This window comes from Empidonax traillii, unplaced genomic scaffold (assembly GCF_003031625.1).
Source record: "Empidonax traillii isolate 1590-97213 ecotype Southwest subspecies unplaced genomic scaffold, ASM303162v1 scaffold502:size815047, whole genome shotgun sequence".
In the NCBI taxonomy this organism is placed as follows: Eukaryota; Metazoa; Chordata; class Aves; order Passeriformes; family Tyrannidae; genus Empidonax; species Empidonax traillii.
Window position 1 is genome coordinate 367,990 of NW_020955695.1, and position 25,301 is coordinate 393,290.

Sequence of the window (25,301 nt, forward strand, 5' to 3'; positions counted from 1 at the left end):
CAGGCAAAGCCTGTTCCTGAGTATCTGGAAGCAGAGAGGCAGCTGACAAACAGAAATGAAAATGGAAAGAGCCTTGGATAGGAAGTGACAGGCAAATGTCCTGCTGGGAGGTATCTCCACCCAGCTCAGTCTAAGCATCCCAGCTGCACTGTGGGGAGAGGCAACACAGCCTGTTGAGGCGCAGGAGCCCTTGCAGGCAGATCACCGGGTTCACGGGCACGGTGCCCGGGCCCAGCGCGGCTGCGGGTCTTTGGGGAGGCCAAGGCATCGCCATGAGCCGGGGTTGCCCTCCGGAGGAGCCCCTTTCGTCTCTTCGTCTCCGCTCCACGCCCCATCTCCGCGCCGGCACTGCCACCTGCAGGCAGCGGCCCCCGCTCCGGCTCCGGCTCCGGCCGCCGCCAGCACCGAGCGCCCAGCACAGCGACCCCCGAGCCAGCAGTGACCCGGCCACCACCCCCAGCAGGGCTGCACCCCGGCCCTGAGCCCCCCACGAGCGCTGGTGCAGCTCGGAGCGAGCCGTTCATGGAGAAGCTGGCACTGGGTTCTCCTCCCCTGTGCCCCAAGCAGCACGACAGGGGCAACTAAGCTAACGCCTGGCTGCTCAGGAGCCGCAAAGAGCGCCCAGCAAAAAGCAAAACCCAGCGGCACCTCTGCCCCGCAAGGGAGGAAAGGCGGCTCCGTATTTTGAGCACAGTGTGGAAGTGGCTGGTAAGGTGCTCCCTGGAGCCTCACACTGCAGTGCGGGACAAGGAGTCCTCCTTGTCTTCCCTCTGGTCAAGCGGCATATACAGCTCTGGGTCCTGTTCCTACTGACACACCCCACTCCCAGTCTGAACTGCTTCTCGTGTGTGTCCCGCGTGAACAGCCATAAAATTGCCCCCCAAAAATTCTGGCCACGCTGAGGAGGGTGCCTGTAACATGCAGACACATGGCAGCAGGGCAGGGAGAGACCCCCACTACGAACAAAGTACAGTCTGTCTGCCAGGAAATAGCCAAGATCATTATTTTTCAACTAGTTTTGCCTCCAAAAAGGAGCCCTTATCCCAGGTGGCTTCAGCTATGGGGTCTTCATCCTCTTGTGCCCCTGGAAGGAAAGAAAGCATCCCCCAAGATCACAGAAACGAGACACAGGACACTCCACGCTGCAGAGGGGATTTTCAGGAGCATTTATTTCACTGCTGACACGGGGGCTGCAGGAGGCAGCTGCTCTCCGAGTTGCCCCGTGCTGCAGCAACATCACCCCCCTCAATCACAACAATCCACAGACAGTTGGCGCCTGAATGGCAAGACCTTCCAGCACCTACATTACACAGACCTACATCACTGGGACCTGTTAGGGACACCACTTGAAAGGATTTAAAATAATTACAATAAAAGCAACCTACAAAGTAACACTTGGAGGCATCATGCAGAAACTGGATTACTTTAGACTATGTGGCAGCTCAGATTTGCTGGGTTTATCAGTGGATGAGTGCTAACTGCTTCCCTGCCAGTCCAACACCAAGCTGGGGAGCACTCCCAGACAGGACATCAGCTCCGTTTCCCCCACCCAGTGGCAGGAAACACTTCCAGGTCACAGCTCATACATCCAGAACTGCACAAGATTACGTGCTTGTAAGAGGTGCTGGGAAGTCCTCAAACCTCCTTCTGTGACACTGCCTGCTTCCTACCAAGTGGCAGACACTTGAGTGCAGAGAGTGCCTGAGCTGTGGGATTTCTTTTCTCTCACTCTTTCTTTTTTTTTTTATTTTAAATAAAACCAAAAGCTGACTGGTAAATGTTACTTTTAGCACAGGTGGACCAAAAAAACAATTTTTAAAAAAATCACATTACACTCGTAATATATAGATTGGCCCATACGAAAGAAGCTCTATACTATTGCCCCATAATGAGTTTTTCTTCGCCTACAGTTTCAACTTCCCAAGTGAGGTAGGGAGAGGGTGACTATGGGGAAAAAAAGGTGGTGCTTCCAAAGAATTCCACTATTTTAAAGTTATCCTAATCCTTCATGTAAAGTTCAAGTGTTCTTTAAAGAAACACTGCCTTTTCTTCACAACATTCAGAGTTTTGGTGTTTTTTTTGGTTGTTTTGGTGAGGGAAAGAGGGAGAAAGAAAAAAAGGATCCCAGAGATGAAATGCTGGCAGTTTTGACACATTTCAAAAGGTAAGCACAGTTATAAAAAGGAAGGAAACGATGTAGTGAATCTGCAGATAGAAGAAAAAAATAAAGAGTGCTGACATAGTTTGCACTGTGCCCGCTCAAATAGCATTGAATTACACACCCTGTTCATGTGGAAACAGACTGTCACACACAGCTGTCAGGAGAGGGAAAGTGGACACTTAGAAAACCTGTAGTTTAATTTTTCAGGAATCAGTAATACAGAAGCCTTCCATTGCCCCTCCTAGTACTAGACAGAACGTATTTTAAGGCATAGTTTAACATCCATTTCTTCCTAAAGCAACTTAAAAGTGTAACGAGCCAAGATGTCAAGACACAGAAAACTTAGTAGGTATTCTTCTGACAGAGGTGAAAGCTGGTTTATGTACAGTGCAGTATTTGCCTTCAAACAGGGGAGTCTTGAAAGAGAAAGAAATAAAAATAGCTGCAGACCCAGATTCTAAAAAAGCTAACATTACCAATACAAGGAATGTTCATTAGAGTCCAGTTCCCACTAGAGCTACTCAACAGGAGGATGTACAATGTGATTATGCTAAACTGCACTGATTGACTGTTCTGAGAGTGCCCCGGGAGGGCGGGGGGGGAGAACCTTTGGGAAGCCAAACTCTGCAGTACTCTAGTGCAAACTGCCTCAGAGGAAAAGCCTGCAGTCAACAAGCCTTTATACCTATTGTTAGGCTCCACTGAGAGATTTAGTAGTCAGGTGTCACCTAACAATTTCAGGACACTCCGGTAAAGGTGATGGTCCTGTGTGGATTCTAATGCACATCCCCCATGAACAGTGTCCTGCACACACACACCTGCCAGGCTACCGGCTTTCCCTCTTCCATGACTGAACCAGCTCACAGCCACCAGAACCTCACGTAGACGATCAGCATGATAAAAAACACAGCTACGGCCGCCAGCTTGGCGTACGTGGAACGCATGTTCAGGTACTTCGCGTCCTGGCGGTACTTCTTGGACAAACTGGACAAGTTGTTGGCCTTGGAATCGAGAGCTGTTTAAGGGAAGGGGAGAGAAGTCAGTCAAGACTAACTGGATGTTATCCAGATGTTACATGAACTGTACACAGCTGGAAGGGCAGCAGTTTCATGTGGCAGCATAGCCTGAGCCTCTCTGCAGTGCTCTAGTGCTTGTCCTGCTGGGATGAGAGCAACCCAAACTGGGGAGATGCTGGTCTCGCCCAAAAGAAGCACCAGGACCTGCCAGGTGCTTCAGGATGCAACCAGTCCAACTGAAATACCCACTGAATTCCCTGCTTTTCTCAGGAGGCTCAGGGATTACCAAGCCTTTCCCTTCAGTATGCTCTACCCACACGGCTGACCAAAGGGACAAGGAACTGTGTGCCAAACACCGGCCACTCCCAGTACCTGAAAGTGCCTCTCCTCGCTGTAAGACTTCCTCGATGTTGGCCACCATAATCCTCTGCACATCTTGCAGCTCTGTGTTGATGGAGCCCAGGTTCCTCCTCGCCCGGCTATCAATGTAGAGCTTCTTGGTCTTCTGGATGTAAGTGTCTGGAACAAGACAGGGCTGTCAGAGGGGACCTCACCTAACACAGAGCAGCCTGGCTGCTGAAGGAGTGGGAGCATTGCTGAGACAGCCAGAGGACTACGTGCAAATATTCACTGGAGCAAGGCCAAGAGACTCAAAGCAGGAAATCTGAATCAAAGGGCATGTACCATTTTCCTACCACTTCTCTATTCTCCTGCTCAAAATGCCCATGCCTCTAATGCCAAGAAGAGGTTAAACTGTTGATTCCACACACCAAGATGGAGGGGATCCTGTGGCTGCTGCTGCCTGCCCCAGCAAAAAGTTTCCCAAGAAGCCACAAGGAGAGGGAACCTCACCAAATTCAATGAAGGAATAGGGCCTGGAGACCGTTGGAACCTTCTTGCCATGCTGCTCATCAAACTCCGAGTGCAAATCTTCCAGATATGCAAAGGCCAGTTTCTTGGGAAATGCAGCTTCACACAGGACCAGGTAACACACCCCCTTCTCGATGATGTAGCTAAAAGAACAGCAGACAGGGCATTAATCAACCAAATCTGAACCTATCCTACCAAACTCCACCCTGCATTCCTTTATTCCTACGAGGCAATGACAAGTGGGTACAAGGACTTGCAGTTTTCCATGCCTGTTTCAAATGTAAACCTTTCTACAAAGCAATGGTTAATTAATCTTTTTTACCCAAAATAAATTTTCGTGTAGCCTCAGACCCTACACCCATGCCAAGAGCCCTGAATTTTGCCTTCACTGAAACAAAAGCTGGCCTGTGAATATCATTAGCTTAACAAAATACCAGCAACAAAAGAATTATAATTTTGGAGTACCAAAGAGAGGATACCCTACTGCCCTCCTGCAGTCAGGAGAAGGGGGGCACAAGAAAGTTTGCCAGCAGAGTAGAGGGGAAGGTGGGCAACACATCTCTACTTGGCAGCACAGCCGAGTACCTGAGGCCCACAGATGGAAAGCTGAGGTCATGACACCCAGAAGAATTCAGTCTCAGTGTGTTACAAAGCCACACAGTGACTGCCAGCTCTCCCCTTCGGTTTAGGAGGGCTGGGTGCCCCTTTCCTTCCCCAACACCAGCCTGTGGGTGGGGTGTTGTTATCCACATGCATCACCTCAAAGCCAGCTGGGGAAAAAAATACTGGTGATACACAGGTTCTGGTGACCTTACCTGTGGATTTGCCACGGGTAGCAGGTGTGACTGTGCCACCAGTTCTTTGGCTGCAATGTGAGGAGCTCCAAAACACACAGTGACACCTGCTGTTGTGTCATGCTGTTTGGTTTGCCCTGAAGCTGAGGGTGCAGGGGTCCTGCACTCCCCCTCCCAGCACCCCCATCCCCATTTAGTTCTTATTTGTTTGCAGAGGCTTAGTGCTGACCTTGTTTCAGTGTGAGCTCCAGTGCCTCTGCTAACAGGGAGAACAGGGACTTTTCATTATAATTCAGCTAAAAAGCCGACTGGAATAAGGGATAAGATAGAACCAATCTTCAGATTATTTAAGCTTTGCTTATGACTGTCTGCTGCTGCACATTCCCAACTACGTTTTTTTCCTCACTTAGCCAATATAAAAATAAGGGAAACAATATTCCCACCAAAACCAAGGGAGTGGAGACAGCAAACAGCTCTGGGAACACTTCTGAACATTTATCTATATTCTTCAGGGTGGAATGTATGTGCAAGTTTTATGTTACCTTCCTTTGACTTTCTGCATAATGCCATTATACATTAGTCTAGTTAGCATAAAGATTAGCGGCGTATTAGAGAAATAATCCAGTCCTGAGGGCACAATAGTAAAATAAGTAGCTTAAAATTTTGTTAATAGTCACATTAGGCTTACAAAACAACTTCTTCCCACTCCCCACTGTTTTCCAGATGCCTCCAACAGGTCTATGTCCTTTGAATTAGCCATCCTGAGCTCATTCCTGGGCTCAGGAGTCTCCATTTCACCTGCCTTTATATGGGCTGTGTGTGAACCCTGCCAGCCTTCAAACAGCAACTGATCTACCCCAACCAGAAGCAAGAAACTCCAGATGCCATAATCCATTCCACAGCATGTCCCCACGAGCCCATGCCTTTGTTCCTTTATCTGTCCCTCAGCCAGGAGTGCATCAGTGCCTAGGACTAATGCTACACTACATCACGCCTCTGTTCTTCCCTTACCCCTGGAGACCTGTTTGACAGATTGGAGTTGCTACAGATCATCACCCAGAGCTTGATTTAGGCACTGTCATGACCAGCAAGACTTGAACAAATCTTTTGAAATGAGGAAAATGTGTGCCAGATGGGAATCCTGACAGTATCGCTGGAGCAGCACTCTCCAGATGAGAGCACTCTGAGGAACATGTCCCATTGGCACAGGTCTGTTTATCTCTGCCTGGGCCAGCTGGTCCTGCCTGGAGCTCTTCAGCTGTATTTCCCACTTGCTTTTCCCTGATGTGGTATTCACTCTGTTGGATTTAAAGTTGATCGGTCAGCACCACAGAGAGCGAGCTCACCTCATTCTGCCCCAGTTTCAGACAATTCTGTCAACCTCAGAGTAGAGTTTCTGCACAGCTGGGCTTCTCAGTTTTACACTTTGTGTGCATCTCTGAGCTTCAGCACAGCACCTGCTTAGCACGTCCTCACACGAGGGGCAGATGGTGCCATTTGCCCCTGTTAACTCCTGCACTCTGGATTCCTGCACGCTGAGTACAGCCAGCAGGTTTCTCATAATCATCTTGGACATCTGCAGAGAGAAAAGCTTTATCCTGGTAACAGTGGCAAAGGCCAAGGGTCGCTTTCAACATGACAGGTAAGAGCCACTTCAGCCAAAGGTCACCTGCTGACTGACAGCACAGGAAACACCATCAGTGTTCCTGTACCTGCACAGCCATGTGTCCCCAGTGCTGCAGCTGAAAGAGTGACACAGCTTTAGGAGCGCAACCCTAGGCAGAAATCATCTTAGTGGCCATAGTTTAACCTTCACATTTCAGCAAGGCTTGGCTCTTCTCTGAATTGATGTAGCTACAAACGTTCAATACCACCACCTCAGCAAGTTCAGCAATATCCTTAGTCACACTGCTAACTCACACCACGAAGTGCTCTGTCCAGGTTTGTGCTGCCCTCAGCAGCCAGAGCTCTGATTTGGCAGAAAAAAAATTGGTGAGTTGCACTAACGAGCAGTGTGGTTATCAGTCAGCGTTATTTTAGACTAAATCTCGAATTCCCCCTTTACCTCCCCTCCTTCTACAGAGGGACTTCTGGCCTGAAAGTATTCTTTTCACACAGGTCCTGCCATAACACCTCATCTCAAAGGAGGCAGCAGTGAATGCTCTGCAGCAGCAGCTGTCGGTTGCCAGCGGAACCTGTCCAGGGACTAACTCAACCCAGAAGGAGAAACACTCCTCTCCCTGGCTGCCTGCCAGCCAGGTAACCCAGCTGTTCCTTTGGGACAGCTGTCAAAACAGGAGCCTGCCCAAGCCCTCCCTTCCCATCAGAACTGGTGACATTGCAGCCACCATTAATAGGCTTTGATTTCCTCGGCACGCGTTGCCTCCTCACCAGGCATTGCTCTGCTTGCATCATGGAAGTAACTCAAGAAGGGATTTACTGGGATCTACACAGGCTCTTTCTCAAGGCTTCACTGCCAGTCTGAGCTGCACCCATGCAGTGCCAAGGAAACACTTAAAAACCAGAGAGCTTTTACATTCTATGAAGTTTTAAACGTGTAGAAAGAAGAGGATGCATTAGCAGTTAATTCTGCAACAGGAGATAGGGATGGTCAGACTAAATCAGGGCTGTCCTATGACAACTGTAAGTCCCTATCAAAGGCAACCAGAAGCTAAGAGAAAAGATTTTTTAAAATCTATGTGTAAGCCAGCCACTAGAAAAGTAGCCCTCAAAACCTCATGGCTTTTGCCAAAGACTGCCCTTCCAAAAAACTCCCGTTCCCATCTTCTTATGTTGCCAAATCTCTGAAGAAAAGGACAGGGTGGGAAATTTGCTTGTTATAGAAGCACAGACCTCAAACCAACCTTGCCCTGCACTCAAAGGCTCCCTCCCCCTCAGCCAGCCATAAACCCACACCCAGTCACCAGGAATCCCTCAGGAACTGAGAGGGATCCTGCTGCTGGCAGTGCAGCAGAAGTGGTGCAAAGTGCAGGAAATCTTGGCACATCACTGTCCAAACTGCACAGGGCGCCTCACATGGAACCTGATCTCAGAGATTTGTAGCAATTATTCCTGCTAATGGCAGAATTCTGATTCTTGACAGGAGCTTGACTTTCTCAGGCTTTATTCTGCCAGGTAATGACATATCACAGAAAGAAGCATTTCCTTTATCACACGCAAGACCTCCTGCCTTTTACTGTCAATCCTTCCCCTGTTCACTTGCCTGTCCACCTCCCTTGCTATTGCTTAAGCAATCAGGATGTCTGACGTGCACTACCTGTAACCTTTCTTTACTTCATACCCAGGCTCCCTTTCTAGAGCGCTGCTGGAGAATCAACAAGAAAGCTGAACAAAACAAGACAAAGAAGCCTGTCAGATAATAGGGAAATAATAATAATAAAAAACCTTGGAGATGCTCCACGTGCTTCTAACACATGAAAGGTAATCCATGAAAAGATGCAACCTCCTGGAACATAGAGGGGAAAATCCTGTGCAAGAGGAGCTCACAGTGGCACTGCCAGACTGGTTTTACCAAGGACATCTCTCTTTAAGGACAAGACACAGGAGGTGCAGGAGAAGCAATGAAGGTATAGTAGAGAGTGCAAACAACTAGAAAAACCTTGAAGGGAACAGAACCCATATTGTCTTCAGCAAAGGCAGAACCATGAACCTGGCTGAAAATCAAGTGCCAGACACCTGTGCCAAGCAGTGACAACTCACATACTCTGCCTGCCCTTCGAGCAGCTCGGCTGGCAGGGCAGGCAGGTGAAGCGATTCTCCTGTTTCAGGCAGCCCAGTTCCCAGCAAACCCTCACGCCGAGCCAGAAGAGCCTTCCCTCATTCCCACGACAGAGATTCCCCTTTTCCCCGCGTCCCCGCCCGGCACTCACTGGAAAGCCATGGCTCCCGCCTCCAGGGTGCATCTCGTCGGGGACTGCTCGTTCAGCTTGCGGAAGAGCTGCTTCGCCTGGCTCTGGTACTGCTGCAGGTCGCGGCCTGACTGAGGAGGGAGGGCAGGGGAGGGAGGGACGGGCTGTTGGGGCGGCCGAGACCGGAGAGACACCTGGGGGGGGCTGCGGGGGCTCCGCCCGACAGCACCGCGGCGGCTCTCCCCTTCCCACCCACCACCACCACCACCCCCACCACCGCCACCACCGCCGGGAAACGCCTGTGCCGCAGCCGCCCCACTGCGAGAAGGGGCCGCGCCGGTCCCGCCGGGCCGGGCCTCCCACCGACCAGCCGGCCCCGCTCCCCCGCTCCCCCCGCCGGCCGCACCTGCTCGTCCTCCTGCATGGAGGCGGCCAGAGGGAGCCCGTCCGCCACGCGGGCGATCATCGTGAGCAGCACCATGGCCGCGCCCGCCGCCCGCCCTGCCACGGAGCCGCCGGAAACGCGCACCGCCGCTTCCGCCACGAGCCCGCCGGGGGGGCGGAGCCACGGCCACGGCAATGGACACGCCCTCTCCGCGATGGCCACGCCCTTTTCTCAATGGCCACGCCTCACCGGAATAGACACGCCCTCTGGGCGCTGGCCGCGCCCCCTCGTCCTAGACACGCCTCCTCAGATCAGGTCACGCGCCTCACCCGTGACGCCCCTCCCCTCCCAGGAGAACCGCCCATACACAGGCCACGCCCATCCTCAGTAGCCCCCGCCTACATATCCGCCCCCTTTGCCGCCGGCCCCGCCCCCTGTGACGCGTGCTCCCCCGCGGGCGGGGCGGGGCGGCCCGGTGGGCGCGCGCCAGGCCGGCGGGCACAGCCATGGCGGCGGCGGCCGAGCGGGGCCGCCTCAGCTTCCCCGGCGGTGCCGGGGCCCTGGGGCGGCCCGTGCCTATGAACCTCTTCGCCACGTGGGAAATCGATGGCTCCAGCCCGAGCTGCGTCCCCAGGTAACGGGCGGACCGAGTGGGCGAGAGGGCGGAGACCGCCACCCCTCCCCGGGGCTCCGCGGCTGCTTCCTCAGCCCCCTTCTCCCTTCACCTTCTCGCAGTTTCAGGGTCCCTTCCCACCTCCTCAGCCGTGCCGCAGTGACGGGCACGGCTCCTGCCGCCCCTGCCGTGGGGTTTTGGGGTGGGTGTGGGAGTGCAGGGACCCCGCGGCCCTAGGAAGGGTGGGAGGGCTGCAGCTGTGCCTGTGTCAGGTGTGTGAGGGGGTCACCCCCTCAGCGAGTGCCCCCTCCGCCCAGACCCTGGGCTGTGTGCCGGCGGCAGGGCTGGGGCTGCCTCCTCGAGCTCCGCCGTGCCCGCGAGGTGTCCCGTTAACGGCGCCTTTGCGGGGAAATGCTCCGCGGGGATGGGCTCGGGGCGGGCATCCCTTTCTCTAGGACCGGTTGTCCGCCCTCTCCCAGTCTCGGCTCCTTCCTCGCCTCTGGTGTGTGTAAACACGCGGCCGTGGTCCCTGCCCGCGCTGGTTTTAGCCCGCATGGGAGGCATTCCTCTCAGCTTTTATAAAATTTGCGGTTTTCGAGCCTGGCTCTAACAAAGCCTCTGAGAATTCAAACGTGCCGAAAACAAATCTCCGAAACGCTCCTCTTTATCTTTTGTTTTGTTTCAAATGAGGGCACAGCAAGCGAGCAGAAAGGGAACGGAGTCATCGGGCTGACCTGGCAGGAATATAAAGCTTTGCAAGCTTTACAAAGCCCCCCAAATCCCTCTGTCTTCTGCGCCATCCAGATAGCAGGTTGGGCTTGGTGGCTGTGTCCCTGTCTTGCAGGGATTAGTAACTATCTTAACATAAACACTACCCACAGCCGTAGTGCTTTGGCATCGTGGGCAGGAAGATAACAGTGGGGCAGAAGAAAATCTGAGTCCTGCAGTTGCAGATGATCTTGGTTTATAACAGCTTATCTGTGCTAACAGTGCCTCGGGGCAGCAACTTTCTCTGCCTGTGTATTTCTTTCCTGCAACCGTAGCTCTTGGAAAGGGACTGGCACCGAGGGGAATGTGCCCCTCTTCAAGGAGTCCCTTTGCTGTGGAAGTTATTTGCCTATATGGGAGTAGCTGCAGGAGCAGTTGGTGCTTTCTGATTTTTTTGCACTAGACCTGACCATGTAAGTCCCTTTCAACCCAAACCATACTGTGATTCTATAGTTCCAGTGTGATTGGCGTTGTCCCTGTTGTACAGAGGACACAGAGGGCTCTTGTAACGCTGCTCTGAAAACTGTTCTCTCCATTGCACCCTCGACTGCAGGAAGGCAGTTGGGTTTCCATCTCATCCAACCTCATAACAATGGCTGTTAGACAAATTAAAAAAACAAATGTTTGTCACTGTCAAGGACTTTTCATTCTGCATTATCATTTATGCTGATACTTGCAGATCTGAAAACGAGCTCACAACACAGCTTGCTTGTTTGCAAATCTGTAGATGACCAGAAAATGCAGTGTAAGGACACTGACCCTGCCTTGTTGTGGCAGGGGGTGGGGTGCACAGGATGGCAATTAGGGTGGGGTCCTGGGTGCTTGAGCTGTGGTGGGCAGCAGATTGGAGTCAGCTGTTTGAGGTGCCTGGAGGAATGCAAAGGACAGGTGGATATCTGGGCAAGTGGGGCAGAACTGGGGCTTGAGGGGGAACATCTGGAGTTGCTGAAGCAAGCCATGGTGAAAGTGCTCAGGTTGCCTGGGCTGAGGCATTGATGGAAGAACTGGGGCATTTGGGACCTTCTAGGAACAGAGCTTTTGTATGAGGGAGTTTGTAGCAGTGGGTCCCTCTGCTCTCAGCCCTGTTCTTGCCATCACCTTTGCTTGCTGTTCCTGGGTGCCCTTTTCCCTTAGAGCCTGGGGGGATAAGCAGACATCCAGCTGCTGCATCTGCTGCTGCCAGCCGAATGAGCCTGTCTTTCCATGGATGTGGCGTTTTCTGCTGGAAGTGCCCCACATGGGCTGGGCACACGTGCCAGGGTTGTGTATGTGGTGCAGTGTGTGGCGGGTCTGCAGCTGTAGCTGCGAGTGCCAAGTGTTTTTTGTTAACCTGAAGCGAGGTCAGGAGCAGCTGAGGTTGCAGGTTCTGTGGAGATGTTGGTTCCATGGCACAGTGAGGTGTGTGCTGGGCAAACGCCAAATCCTGTAGCAGTTCCCAGTCAGTGCTGCTGTTTCTAATCACTTAACATCATGCCTTGCCATGCTGCTTTGGGTCCATGTTTTGCATTTCATTACAGGCTTTGCAACAGACCTCTCTGTTAGAGAAGGGAGGAGTTTGAAAACCTTGAAGTTATACCACTGCCTCTGCATTTAAAGTTAGAATTGTAATGATTTTCCCTGTGGCACAGTGACTTTTAAGATTCTTTATCTTAAAGCTAGAGATGCTGGGATGACAAGTCCTTCATGGGAAACTATATCCCAAATGAGCTTGTTGTCCAAGCAGATGTCTGTTGGGATGTGAGAGGCGGATGTGGATGAAAGTGGGCCTTGGTGTGTGGTCGAATACCATGGAACTGCCTTGGTCTCTTCTGAGATTTCCACCAAGTTCCCCTCTGGGTTTCTGTTGGCAAAACAGGCTTTCCCAGTACAGAAGAGTTTTGAACTTGGCACAGAGTCAAAGGATTCATGGCCGAGGAGTGTGTGTTTTGAGGAGGGAATGTTGTTTCCTTCTCCCTTCTTTTTGGTACAGTGAATCTCACTCCATTTCTAAGGTGTTTCTCCTACAGTAAGCTCTGGAGCAGGAGGGGCTGGGTGAAAGCAATGCCTGGAGTGATCTGTGCCTGTGTTTCCCTAAGTTGTGTGGGTGGGTGTTAAGGTGGAGGGCCTCATGTGGATGTGTGGATGCTTCCCAGATGATGGCTGGGAGCTGGACTGTGGGAGGGACATCTCGAAAGCTGTGCTATTGAATGTGCTCTTCTTCGGTGGTTGATTTACTGAAAGTCCATGCAGCTTGGGTGGGGTGTCAGCAAAATCTGGAAGGCTGCCTTGGTGCTTCCATGGAGTTTCCTTGTGTGAAAAGGCTCTGTTTAAGCTTAAGGAAGAATAATAGCGAAGAGTCATAGTATTGTCCTATAGTTCTGTGTTTGGAGTGAAACATGAGGTGAGGTGTTTTGCTCTTGTGTTGCTCTCCTTTCTCTTCTGCCATTTGCTGAAATGATTTTCTGATTTCTTTCTTCAGCTCCTGAGGGTTTTGACCATAGTGCTTCTGAAATGCAACTACTTTCTTTTAGTCATCCCAGAAATGTGACTCAAAATGTCTCACTATCTGGGCGTATCCACTGCATACCAGAAGGGAGAGATGCCTACCTTTTCCTGCTGTTCCTTTCTTCTGTACATTGAAATATTTTCCTTTGAGGAAGGTTACACTACATAAAGCTCTCCTTACCATTTGTTAAAACTGAGAGTGATCGTCTTGCAGCATGGCTGTGAGAGAATCAACACTTTTTTCGCCCCTCATTTTCCTTATAACTGAAAAGTATGAGGAACTCTGTGGATTTTGGTTGTGTTTCTTTTTACTTTCCATGTTTTTTTTTATGAAGCTGTGGGTGTGAATGGCAGGGTGCAGTACTGTCCCATCCTGAAGGAGCCTCAGGAGGAGATAGCACCATGGGGAGGCTGTCTGGAGGAAGAGGGGTCTTGGGGGAAAAGTTTTGTTGGAATGGTCTACTGGAGCAAGAGGAAGCAGAGTGGGTTCCCATTCAGAGTAGGTTTTGATTGAGGCTATTGCCTTAATTGTCACAAACCTGTAAAAGTTCCTGCTAAGCTTTGAACTGTGAAGTGAATTTTGGTGTACTGCAACCAAACCGTATGTGGAGCAGGTGTGACCTGGTGTCCCTTGAGGATACAAAGGAAGAATCCTGTGGAACAGACCTGTGAAAAGACAGTGCTGGAGATCTGAGGTTGTTGACTGGGCACTGCCTGAGCATTTCACATGTTGGCTCACCTCTGTGGTTTCCCTGCTGTGTAAGGAAACATGACAGGAATCCGTACACATGCCCTGCACTCGAACAGGAGGCTGGTGGTGCGGGGATGTGATGGCTCAGCGTGCTGTGACATGGTCGTGCAGCATTCGGACAGTCACACCAGCCCTGGTACGGACATCCCCGGGGGGGATGGAAAGTGATTAGGGTGAGACTTTGGATTCACAGCAGCTGAGTGGATCCTAACAGTTTGCCCATGCCCCAGGCTGTGTGCTCTTCTCTCTCTGCCAGCTCCCATCTTCTTCCACTGATCTACCTCGTGTGACCAGGAGGGACACAGTGAGGACTGCTGGGGCATGGAACCACTCCAGCAGTCTGCAGGGTTGAACCCCTGCATGGTAATTCTCTCTGCTAGCAAAGTGTTGAAGGGTTCTGACCTGGGTGAAGTCCATGTCTGACTCTTCTCTATGAGTATTTGATGTAAATTCACTTGGAAGGGAAACACTTCACCCCTTGGTGTGAAGGATGCATGCCTACACTGGGAATGGGAGTTCCTTTTGGCCAGGGAGAGCATGTTCTGTCCTGGCTTGAGCAATGGCATCTACGCACCATATCAGCAGAGAAAGGTGGACAACTTGCTAGAGTAATAATTGTGTTCAGGTGATGTCGCATAATTAAAAACATTGATTAATTCGGGTAGGGAGAGATGTTAATTTAAATGTATCTTAACCTCCTATTCCATGGAGAGAACTCTTGTTTGTTAGGATAACTACTGGCACATTCATTGGGAGCTGACAGTAGATTTTCGGCACATTTGGAACTGGAAAAATGTCTAATTACTCAGATGACTAGGTGCGTTTCAGAAGTGCTTATTTGGAGGCTTTGTTTTGACTTTGTTTGAATAGCATGAAATGCCTAACGTTTTACCACTGAAGGAAATTGAATACAAATGAGGGCACAGGATAGGCTTTAAAAATATCACCAAAGCGATGCTGAATGTGTGAGATGCATGAGGAAAAACATCCACGGCTGAGCAACGGAGATGAGCTGCTTGGAGTAAAGCACAGTGGCCAGAACCGACCCCTTTATTCTTGGGATTGGTTTCTCCCTGTTTCTCCCTCTTAGCCTTTGTGGAAGAGATAAAAAGGTAAAACCAAAGTAACTATTTGGGCTAGACCTAGTGATCCCTACGTAAATCCTATCACAGCAGTTATTGTCACTTTGTGTGATACTACTGAATGTAATTTGGAGTCTTGTGTTACTCTGTAGAAAAGTTCTGTCTAGAGGCTAAGATGTTTGTTGGAGTCAGATGTCCTGTTAGACCTATTTTGAGGCATCTTTTTAAGTGACGTGAGGTGAAGCTTGTGCGTGTCATGAACACTTCTGGAAACATCTTAAAATTTTAAAGCTGCTAGACAAAGTTTCTGGATGGGACTGCGTGTGGTTTTCACCTGGATGTTTTGCACATGACCAGCGCAAGGATTTTGAGAGTGGAAGGAATGGGCTGCTCTTTTGAAGGGCCTCTTTCCTTGCCTTCCACCAAATGAGGGTGCCCAAAGGACCTTCCCCTCTTGTCCCCTGGCAGAGCTGGCCTGTGTTCCTCTAGCCCTGCATGGCAGGAGGCGACCCTGTAGCTGCTTGTCCAGGGAATAAAAGCTCTGTCGAATGGAGCTGTTGGTGTTCCACCTTTCATTGGCCCTGAGCAGGCAGATGATTTCTGTGGCAAGGTTGTGGCTGTATCAAATTAGCTATGAAATGATTTGCATAATAGATTAATCAACCAGCAACAAAACATCCCTCTTTTCTGCCAAGAAAAGAAAAGCAACAACTCAGCTGTTACAAGAGGCCATTATGTTCCTTGCAACCCTTAATCTTTCTTTTTTTTCCAAGAGCGCTCCCTGTTTTGGCCTCATGCAGGAAGCTGGCCTGCTCGCTGGCTTTATTTGCGTCACATCTTGGCAGCTTTTTCTAATTCTTTTGGGCCAAATTTTGCCACCGTTATGGTGACCTTCTTGGGAGGGTATTTCCTATGGAATTGGTGGCTGACCGCCAGACAACTCTGTATTGCCAGGTCCTTTATTAACCTTCGCCGTTCCATTGAAATTCCTCTGGGTCCCTTGTGCTTCTTCAGAACTGTCCCACTTCCCTGGGAAGTCGGGGAGCAGGTCGCCTCAGGGTGTGTATAACTGTGAGTGGGCAGGAACTGGTCACTGTATTTTATTTTTCCTGTGTTTCTACCTCCTTACAAGCCAGCAGTATGAATCTCCTGACCCGTATGGTCCTCCTGCGGCTCCAGATGCAACATCTGTGTGTCCTTGGTTGGTTGAATAATGCCACCTCCCAAACCGTGCTGGGGGAGTTTCAGTCCGAATGGATCCTAGCGTACAGATGATAAGAAGCTTAACTGGGTAATTGAATGTGATAGCGTGAAGCTTCTCTCATGGTGAGGTTTAATTGGATTATGATACTGTACAGTGGTGTGGAGGCTTGCAGGGCATGCAGCCAGCTTCGCAAGGAGAGAGTGGATCCTTGCTAATCACTCATTTGTTTAAAATAATGAATTGCCTGGAGAGCTCTGATGGGCACGCTGCGCTTGACACAGCCAGTGTCCCTGGAGGAGGGATTCCTCAAAAACACGTAGGACCCTGTCCTTGGGTTGGTGCAGCTGTAGCAGATCTGCCTGGTGAGGAGGAGACGAGCTCCTCGTGTTTAGAAAAGTAAATGCACGGACTCTCTTGTTGCGTGCTGGGATCTGGAACCTGTTTCCTCCTCTAAAACCACTTCAGCCTTTCCTGCAGTGCTTTGCGTGGCTGTGTCACTTGTAATGAGCTGTGCCTTGCTTCTGAGGTGGCCTCCTTGTTCCTTCTCGTTTAGCAGCTGAGAATCTGCAGGCCAGGCTGCCTTCCAGCACAGTTACTTGCAGGGCAATAACTATTTTTGATCAGGAGCTCAAATGCCTCCCCTGCTGCAGTGGGAAAGCAATCTAATTTTTAAAGTGTGCAGCAAGAATAAAACTGAGAGCAGCTTCTGTGTGCTGTGAAGTTGGCTTGGTGGAGGCTCTCATGCATGGAAACCATAGCTGGGGTCTGCAAAGCCAGTCAGTGTGCTCACCTGGCTTGGTGTGCTGGCAGCGCCTGTGTTTTGGGTACAGCTCCTGGGGGCTTTGTGCTTTGTGTAACTCACTGTCTGAGCCGCAGAGAGGCTGTTCATGGGAGCTTTTTTGCACTGAAAGTAGGAGTGTTTGGTTTACTGATATTTCAAAAGAGTTTGAAATCTGCATGGTTGCTCAGATCTTACTTCAGAAGAATTGTCAAGGAAAATAGCATTTGTTCTCCTGTAAGCAGATGGATTAGCATAAAATATCAGCTTTGATGTTGTGTGCAGTGTGCTACTCATCCATAGTCTCTCTGAGGGTTTGGACAGTTAACTGTTTGTCTCATCAGTGTTTGAATGGGCTGGGAAATGCCCCCAAGCGTGGTGTGTGCCATTTGGGCAGGGAGCAGCACCTTGGCACTGGGGGGTTTTGCACAACCCATCCTGTTTCCTGCAGTGGCTCATCCAAACTGTATGAAAGTTAAATAAATGTGACTGCTTTACTGTTGCTGGGAAATGGTAGTCTAGCCAATTTTTCCCCCAGTGCTCTAAAATGTGTGGGACCTCTACTCCCCAAGCTCTGGTTTAGCCTAGAGGTAAACCAACTTCCCTCTCCTCCTCATTTTCCTTTTTGGCAGTCAGGTGCTCTGGAGCCTGTAGGAGGTAAGTGGAAGGGAGTAGCCAAGAGGGAATGATGGTGTTTAATCAAAATCTGCACAGCTTGCAGGTTCTTCTGGACCTCAGGGAGGTAGTTAGTTTTGTTCTAAAAAGAAAAACAGGAACAAACATGGTGACCCAGGATGTTTTTTTTTTTTATTAGTGCACGTTGCTGGGACTGGGGAGAGGTGAAGGTTTGAAGGTGTGAGGATGTGAAAGAGCAGGGGGATCAAGTGTGTGCCTGTGTGCAGAGTGAAGTGAAACATGTGCTCACTGCCTAACAAAGCACTTTATTTTGCTGCTAAAAATCGTCTGAAGAAAGACACTGTCTCCTTTCATCAGATCCCTCTGCTCTGTTGAGCTTGACTGTTAAAAATCCTTCTCTGCTCTTTTTATTTTTCTACAAAGCCATTGCAGTGCAAGGGCTTGGAGATGCTCCTCACTGCTGGTAAGTAAATGTTATGTGCAGGGGAGAGATTTCTAGGGGGATCTTCACCTCTGCAGGGAATCACATGGAAGGCTGCAAATGGAGACATGGGAAAACTGTGGAGCTCGTAATGGGCTTCTGGCCTGTGTTATAGAGGTTTCTAGTGCAGGGCTCTCATTAGTGGCCTAAATGAGCTGCAGTTTGCACATATGCCTGTCTGATATGTGTTTCCCAGCAGGCACTAGGCCAGATCTAGATATAGAGCAGAGAATAACCCCCATGGAGAGATTCTTAGGAAGCCTTATCTATATATAGGCTATATAAGTCTGTATCCCCTTTCTGCTGAGAGGACAGTCTGCCCGGGGAACGTGGTTAATGCGGATACACCCCAGCTTCCGAGAGCCAGGCAAACGTCCATGAGTACCACATCTGCCACATCCTGTGAGCGATCCCTGGCGTGTCCTGGCTCCTGCCACGGTGGATTGCAGTGGGGAATTCTCTGCCGAGGGCCCCAGCTGTACTACCCTGTGCCTTGACTGTGCTGTTGTGGCAGGCTAGTGACATGCTCCTGTGGCCAGCCAGGCTTGTGCTCCGTGGGGGCACAAAGCAGCCCTCAGCCAGAGGGAACAGCTGCAAAGGCTGGGGCACATCATTCGTGCAGAGCTGATGGTGCCTGTGCCTTTGGAGCACGTTAGTCTGCTGGGTGCTCTCATTAAAGCGATGAGATCGTAGCTTGGCAGCGACTTGTCATGAGACAGCTCTTGTAGGATTTTTATGCCAGTGCGGTTCCCTTTCTTGCAGCTACTTACCAGGGTGTTCTGTGAGAGGAACCTGCACCACACATAGTGCTGCTTCTGGAATGAGAAACAATTTGCAGTGCTCAGCCCACCTGCAGAAAAAAAGCACAAAACAAATAAACAAACCATGAGCAGGTGTCTTAGATCAGAAGTGGGAACACACAGTGAGGTGTACAAGGCTGCCCTTTCACACAGCGGTGTGGCCTCATATTAATTTATGTGTGGGTGCAGTTTCACACTTAGGATGTCTGAGGCCATTCCCAGCCGGTCTCTTTCCATTTAGTAGGTGAATTTTTCCAGCTGGGGCACCACTATATTTCATAGCTGTCCCGGAAGCTGCTGAGTGCCAGCCATGGGGGAGCAGAGCCTTCTTTCTACTTCAGAGTTTGCTGCCCACCGGGCAGTTTTGCAGTGCATCCTGAAACCACAGAATTGAGAGTCTGGAGAGCTTTGTACCAGCTTGAAATGTCAGTCTGTGAACAGCTCATGAAGTTCTGCTGGAACTGCTGGAGGCATGGCTTCTCTGTGGATGCATTTGTCTTTGGACTGTGAGTCTAGGCCTTTTTAAAAGAGCAGCCTCATTTTCTGCACTGGAGACACCGATTCCTTTCTCTTTTAGGGAACTGGTCTGATGTTGTAACTCCCATAAAAGTCATAGGGTTGCTGGAGGATGTCTCCTCACACACGTTTTTACAAATATAGCAGGATCGTTTGAGGTCACTCAGTCTTGAGTTTCTTTAGGGATTGCACACTGTAGCTGGAGGCTATGCTGGAGCTAGATTTGATTGCCTCTGGAGGGGCTGTGCTGAAAATGGGCATCTGTAGCATGGGATCTAATCTCAAGACAGTCCTGCAAACTTCCCAGCTCCTCAGATTCGCATGCAGTCTTTATTTCACCTCGTCATGTGTGTCCTGATTTCAGTGCTGCCTCAACCGTGTGAACTCAGTGGTTGGTAACAGGGACAGGGGCGCTGCTGTTCTCAGCAGACACAGTAGTACCCGTTTCCCAGCCACCATCAGGGCTGTCTTTTTGCAGTTCCATCTGTGCAGTGGGTAGTTGGGGGTGTAAGACAGGAGCATTTACCAGTTCTGCCCGTTACAGCAGGGTTCCAGCAGCTCGCTCACTGAAGAGCTCTCTCAGATGTGTGCAGAGCTGTTGTACTGTCCTGACACCCTCCAGGTAAGGTTATAGGTAGCTTTCACCTGCTCCTCTGAGGCTGGTGTGTCAGGTGGCTCTGTGTAACCTACCCACTTAAGGCTGCTGCTTGCCGTCACCTTCTGCCTTGTGCCAGTGTAAGCATTTGAGAGTTCACATGGTAAAAAAGTGGATCAGGAGAGAGGGTTTTTTGGGGGTAGAGATTAGGAAGTGGGTTGTGTTTAAGTTGGATCAGTTCTCAGCTGTGTTTTGAATGGTCCAAGTGGTTGTGCAGGCAGAGTGTGAGGGTGAGGATGGAGCTGGTAACCCCACTGCAGGCTCCAAAGTCAAGTGAAAGCAGTAAGTGGTTCTGCATACTCCCAAAGTATGCACCACGCTTCTGATTTTTAGCAGAGTTTCCCTTTAGGCCGGGGGAAATGACTTTCAATGACTGTGGGAGGAGAAGTCCAGCCCTTTGTTTAGAGGCTCGTGTTTTAGCCCTGTGCTAGAAATCCTGGGTGGTCCAAAGGCTTGTGTGTGTTCTCCAGCTCAGGACTGCTGTTGTCAGAGCTGCAGAGCGGGTCAGGGGGAAGAGATGGTTGGGCTAGAGGTGGTCTTTTCTTCTCTTGGGCTCTAAGGGGAGGTCTCTGGTGGGAAGAAGGTTTTGGGAGCCAGACTCTTTGTAATGGGATTCTCAGACAAGCACTTCCTAATTTGAGTAATTGACGGTGTAACCAAAGCTACTGGAGATTGCTGGGGATGTAACTGAATCTTTCACACCGATTCTTATGCAAATTTAAACATGTGCTCCTGGCTTCTAATGGGACACCTACAAATACAACTGGCTCCATTCAGAACTCGGCATTGGTGCACTGGAGTTTTAATTGCTAATGGCTTTATAGTAAGAGTGTGACTTGCAGAGCTGCATCTGTTGCAGTTTCTCAGTACTGCCCTTGCCTATACACATGAATTTTCCCTGTAGTGAACCGTGGAGGTTCTGGCACGTGGTTTGGTGTGTTTGTTGTCGAAACTGTCCATTGCCATACTGCTCTGGTTCAGTAGCAAATGAGCCTGAACATTTCAGTGCTCTTTTCCTTGCTGATGTGTTGGGGCTCATTGAAGGTAAATTAAATGACCTTGAGGTCTGCAGAAAATAACTCGGTGTATTTAACGCTGGCTGCAAATTGTCTTAATTTTCTACTCAGTAAATATGTAACTGTGAGTTGATGAGTCCATTTGATAAGTGTTATCTTGGACTCCTGGGGGAGATTGGTGTCTGCAACCTCCTGGCATAGTTTCAAATTCAGGCTTTTTTTTCTTCTCATAAAGGTGCCACATGGTAATGGAGTAGTTGTTCAAAACCATGTGGACTTAATTTCTTTTAAAGTACAAACAGCCTAGATATGTTTATGTACAAAATATTCAGCCAGTGACTGTAAGCATTTCCATGTTTCTGCAAGAAATGAAGGTAATTATGTAATCAGCAAAGATTCATATGGCCTGTCTCCCATCTGGCATTAGTTAAATTGATGTTTTCATCTGCATGACCTTTCAGGGTGGGGAGAAATGATGAAAATAGAAAACATGGCTGAAAAAGACCTTCCTAGGACATCCAGCCCATGTAAAGGCTGGAACAGGCCCACTGAACAGCCCCTGACAGCTGCTTGGGGGAGCAACTATTGCCCCTCTGCCATGGTCTGTGTTACTGGGTATTTGTAGGAGTTTTAGAATGGGTGGGTTTGATTGACCGAGGAGTTGCCTGTCCTGTATGCAGTCCTTCCCCAGTGCATAAATGTATGTTCAGACTAACTAGATTAACTACAGCAGGAAGAGCTTCCTTCTTAAAAGAAAGCTATTGTTAGAGTGTCGCTTATCATAAATCTGTAGCGCTCCTAATCCTGCTCTCCTCTCGTGGCACTTTCCACTCTTCATCTCTCCGCTGATTTACAGTTTGCAGGGTCTGCTCTGAGTTTCTTGGGGCTGTCCTGCAGCTTTCCTCCTTCTTCTCAGATGGGCAGTTTTTAGCATCAAAAGGATCCTTCCGAAATGTCCTCTTTCATGAAAATATACCTGCGTGCTTTCTAGCTGGCAGAAAGATGATATGCTGCTTTCCCGATCAAGTTGCACCCACTGCTTCAAAATGAAGGATTTGCAGGGAAAGCTGAGAACTGCAAGAACTGGATCATATATATTTCATGTTGCTAGTGGCTTGCTAGGGGCTGAACTCCCTTTTATTTGCTCTGCTACCTCTTCCCTATGCTGTGCCTGAGAGCATGCCAGAATTTAAGGTGCTCCGATTTCTCTTAAGACTGGAGGGATCTGTATCTTCTTTCTGCCGGGATTCTTCTTTATTTTGCTTAATAGAGTTGAAGACCATTAATATAGGCTTTGTCTTTTCTTCACGAATAGCCTGAGTGTCTCCAGGTACTTGGATAAGCTTTGCCTGATCATGTTCAGTTCCAGTGAGGATCTGAGAGAGCCACTTGCAGATACCAGAGCAGATCAGAGGATTTTTTTTTCCCTCCCAACATGTAGCATTCAGCAGCTCAAGTGTAAAGCTGCTCACTGGGACAAAACTTTGGTGGTTCTGTACCCTTGGCCCATGTGGGTGTGCTTGAGGATCGGAAGCCTAACCAGTGCTTAGTTCAAGCAAGTGGGTAGAGCTTTTTCCAGGAAGGAGGGATTTCAGAGCTGGATTTTCTCTGTTCTGCCTTCGGTCAGCATGCTCCTTTTTTTCTGACATATAAATGGTAGGTCCTGCTGAGTGTCCTTAAAAAAACAACAAACAAACACTTGTATAATAAGCTTTTAGTGTCCATTCAATTGTTTCCTTGTTCCAGGATCATAACATAAATGTCCCAGTGGCTGTTTATATTCCTGCTTGCACCTGTGTTCAAGGCCAGCTTTCTAGTGCTGGTCCATTACTGTGCGTGTGTGGAATGCGAAACGCTTAGCTCTCCATGATGCCCTGCACACGTGGTGGCACATTTCAGAGATGCACCTGCCTTGCCTGGGTTTGCACGCTCAGGTTTGCTCGGCAGCCCTGCTCTCCTGCAGGTCCGAGTGACCTGATTCCCACTGCTTCCACCTTTGCACAGCACTTGCACTCAAGAGGATTTCCGGGTCAAAAAACCACACCAGGTACTTGAGTACAGGCTCTGGTCCAGAACTGGGTTGTGGGTAAGTTGAGTCTGACCTCACCAATGTCCCTGCTGCCTCCAGTGTTCTGTGGTATTCCCTTCTCCCCTGGACTCTCTCAGCGTCACCACAGGCCACTGTTGTGGCTTTGAGCCCTGAAAGCAATGCAGAACGGACAGTAAAAGTGTGTGGTGATCATTGGTAAAGCTGTGCAGTGCTTCACAGGGCTTCTAGGGAGGCAGGAAAAGGTGCTTTTTATCTTGTGTACTTTTGAGTGCCATGTAAACAACTCTGGCGGTAAAGCAAACAGGAATCCTGCTTTGCTTTGCTTTGCTTCGCCAAACAGTGACCTGGACACTGGGCAGGTGTTTGTGTGAAGCTGCCACCACGGTGAGCTCTCGAAGGTGGCTCTTGGATTTGCACAACTTTTAAGATGATTTCACTCTGCTTTGCTTTGCATCCACTAGGTTGTCATATTTTCTCTCTGGTGGTGGTCAGATCTGCTGATGGTTTGTATTTTAGCTGGGAAAAATGCCCCTTGTTGGGATTCTGGTATGTCTGTATACAGTCAAAAATGTTGAGTGGGCTGGGAATAGCTTCCAGCAAAGTTGTATCAGTTTCTTGGAGCTCTTTTGTTCGGTAGAAATTCCTTTCTTTTCTCTCCCCCTTCACATCCCCCTGACAGCCCACCTCTTTTCTGCAAGGACTTGCTGAGGTATAATTCACAATTGTGTGATTGAAGTGAAATATGCACAGCTGCAAATGCATTTTTAAATGATGCTTCATTGTTAAGGCATCTCTCTGAACAGGTTGGCAGTTCCAGTAGCCATCAGAGAGTGGTAACAAAGAGGATTTTGTTGAAAACATTTGACTTTGATTTTTATCAAGCTCTAATAATGTTTTGACCACTTGCTAATTTTGAGTGCAGATAGAAAGTATCTGGAGCAGGGGAGATCTAGAGTGGGGAAATATGTTAGATGTGTTCCTGAGAAAAGGGTATGTAATTGAGTTTCCCTTTGTTCTCCCTGCATTGTATTGTGGAAATCATATGACAACTGGAGTACAATAAAGGACAAAAGTTAGACACGAGTTTTTTTGATGTTTGAAGAATCAGGAATATCCAGTCTTGTATGCTGCAGCTTTCCTCTACCTTCCCACTGAACAGAGAAATTTTGCAACTTTTCCTTTTTGAATCCATCAGACTTAATACTTTTACGATTCCTTGTTTTTTCTGGTGTGTAACAAAGCCCAGGAACTGGAAGCTGCAGGCATACAGTATCCTGTTGCAGCCACTGTGTCCCAGTGCTGCCAAGATTTGGTATGGGGCTGCCTGAATCACAGCCATACCAAGAGCCAAGGTCTGTTTATTGGTAGGTCAAAATAGATTTATTGACATGCAGGACATCACATAGGGTTTGAACCAGCTTAAATGGCAGAATTTGGTGTAGTTCAGTGTGAACAGTTCTCTAATCTCTGGAAATTCAACAGTTCATCTTTTCTCCCACAGTTACTGACTCTTGAATAGCGAATTGAGGCTCCTTCTCTAGCTTTTGTTTCTCTGTTTTCTGTCTCCTGCCAGCAGGCTGCTGCTGCTCCTGCTAACAGTCTGCTGGGCTATCTTGGTTCTAAAATTATCACCATATTTTCCAAATTATTGCACAAGTAACTTTGGGCTTTTCTTCTGTGAGTGAATTCACACTCTCCACCAACCTACCCAGAGCAGAAGCCAATCTCTGTTTGACTGGTACATCTGCAAACAGAGGCCCCCACTGCATATCAGTCACGGGGGTCCATCTGTGTCTGCAGCATTCTTGCTGATTTGGGTGTGAAAACAGGGAAATGTCTTAGTAATTTGTAGTTATGTGAATACTTACATGTGGTCAGAGTTCTCATATGCACTGTATACAGGAGTCTGTTAGTGAAGCAGTTGTAGCATGAGCTCCCTTGGCTCCAGTGTTACCCTTCAGCCAGTTTCGAGGTGCTTGCTGTGAGCTGGCCTTTGTTTCACAGTGCTGGAAATGAAGGCTCAAAACAAACACCCAGGGACTGGTAGCCAGTCTGCACTGGCTCTCTGGAGAGCTCGTGCTCACCAGGGTTATGCCAAAAACATATAATGTACATAAATACGTTTCTTACATGATTAGCCATAGCCCCTATTGCAAAGTTTGATGTGCTTGGTAGCTGCAGTCATATGGTGAAAACCAGGGGTTGAGTGTGGTCCTGTGAGTGAGGACAGCATAAAATTAAGGATGAATCCCATCCTAGTGGTTGAAAAAAATGTTATGGCACTTATCCCTGCTCCATCCCCCTGATGATCCTCAACTGTTCCTGAGACAGAAATGCTCTTTGACAGCCTGTGTATGTGTACGTAGTTTCAG

The 25,301-nt window shown here is 49.3% G+C and overlaps 2 protein-coding genes across 8 annotated transcripts in view; one reads left to right on the top strand and one right to left on the bottom strand.

Moving 5' to 3' along the window:
• Positions 1–1,143: 1,143 nt before the first annotated feature.
• On the bottom strand, positions 1,144–9,244 carry SEC22B (SEC22 homolog B, vesicle trafficking protein). The gene is made up of 5 exons (XM_027896571.1): positions 9,117–9,244; positions 8,732–8,841; positions 4,030–4,190; positions 3,550–3,696; positions 1,144–3,176 (listed from the first exon to the last, which is right to left on the bottom strand). The coding sequence occupies exons 1-5, from the start codon at positions 9,189–9,191 to the stop codon at positions 3,022–3,024; spliced, it is 648 nt and encodes a 215-aa protein (XP_027752372.1). The 5' UTR covers positions 9,192–9,244; the 3' UTR covers positions 1,144–3,021.
• Positions 9,245–9,585: 341 nt separating this feature from the next.
• Positions 9,586–25,301, top strand: part of PACS2 (phosphofurin acidic cluster sorting protein 2) — a 73,359-nt gene continuing 57,643 nt past the window's right edge. For all 7 annotated transcript variants that reach the window (XM_027896557.1, XM_027896561.1, XM_027896560.1 and 4 more), the window contains exon 1: positions 9,586–9,729. In XM_027896557.1, coding sequence (XP_027752358.1) covers positions 9,602–9,729 — 128 coding nt within the window. In that variant the 5' untranslated portion in view covers positions 9,586–9,601. The remainder of the gene's footprint in view (positions 9,730–25,301) is intronic.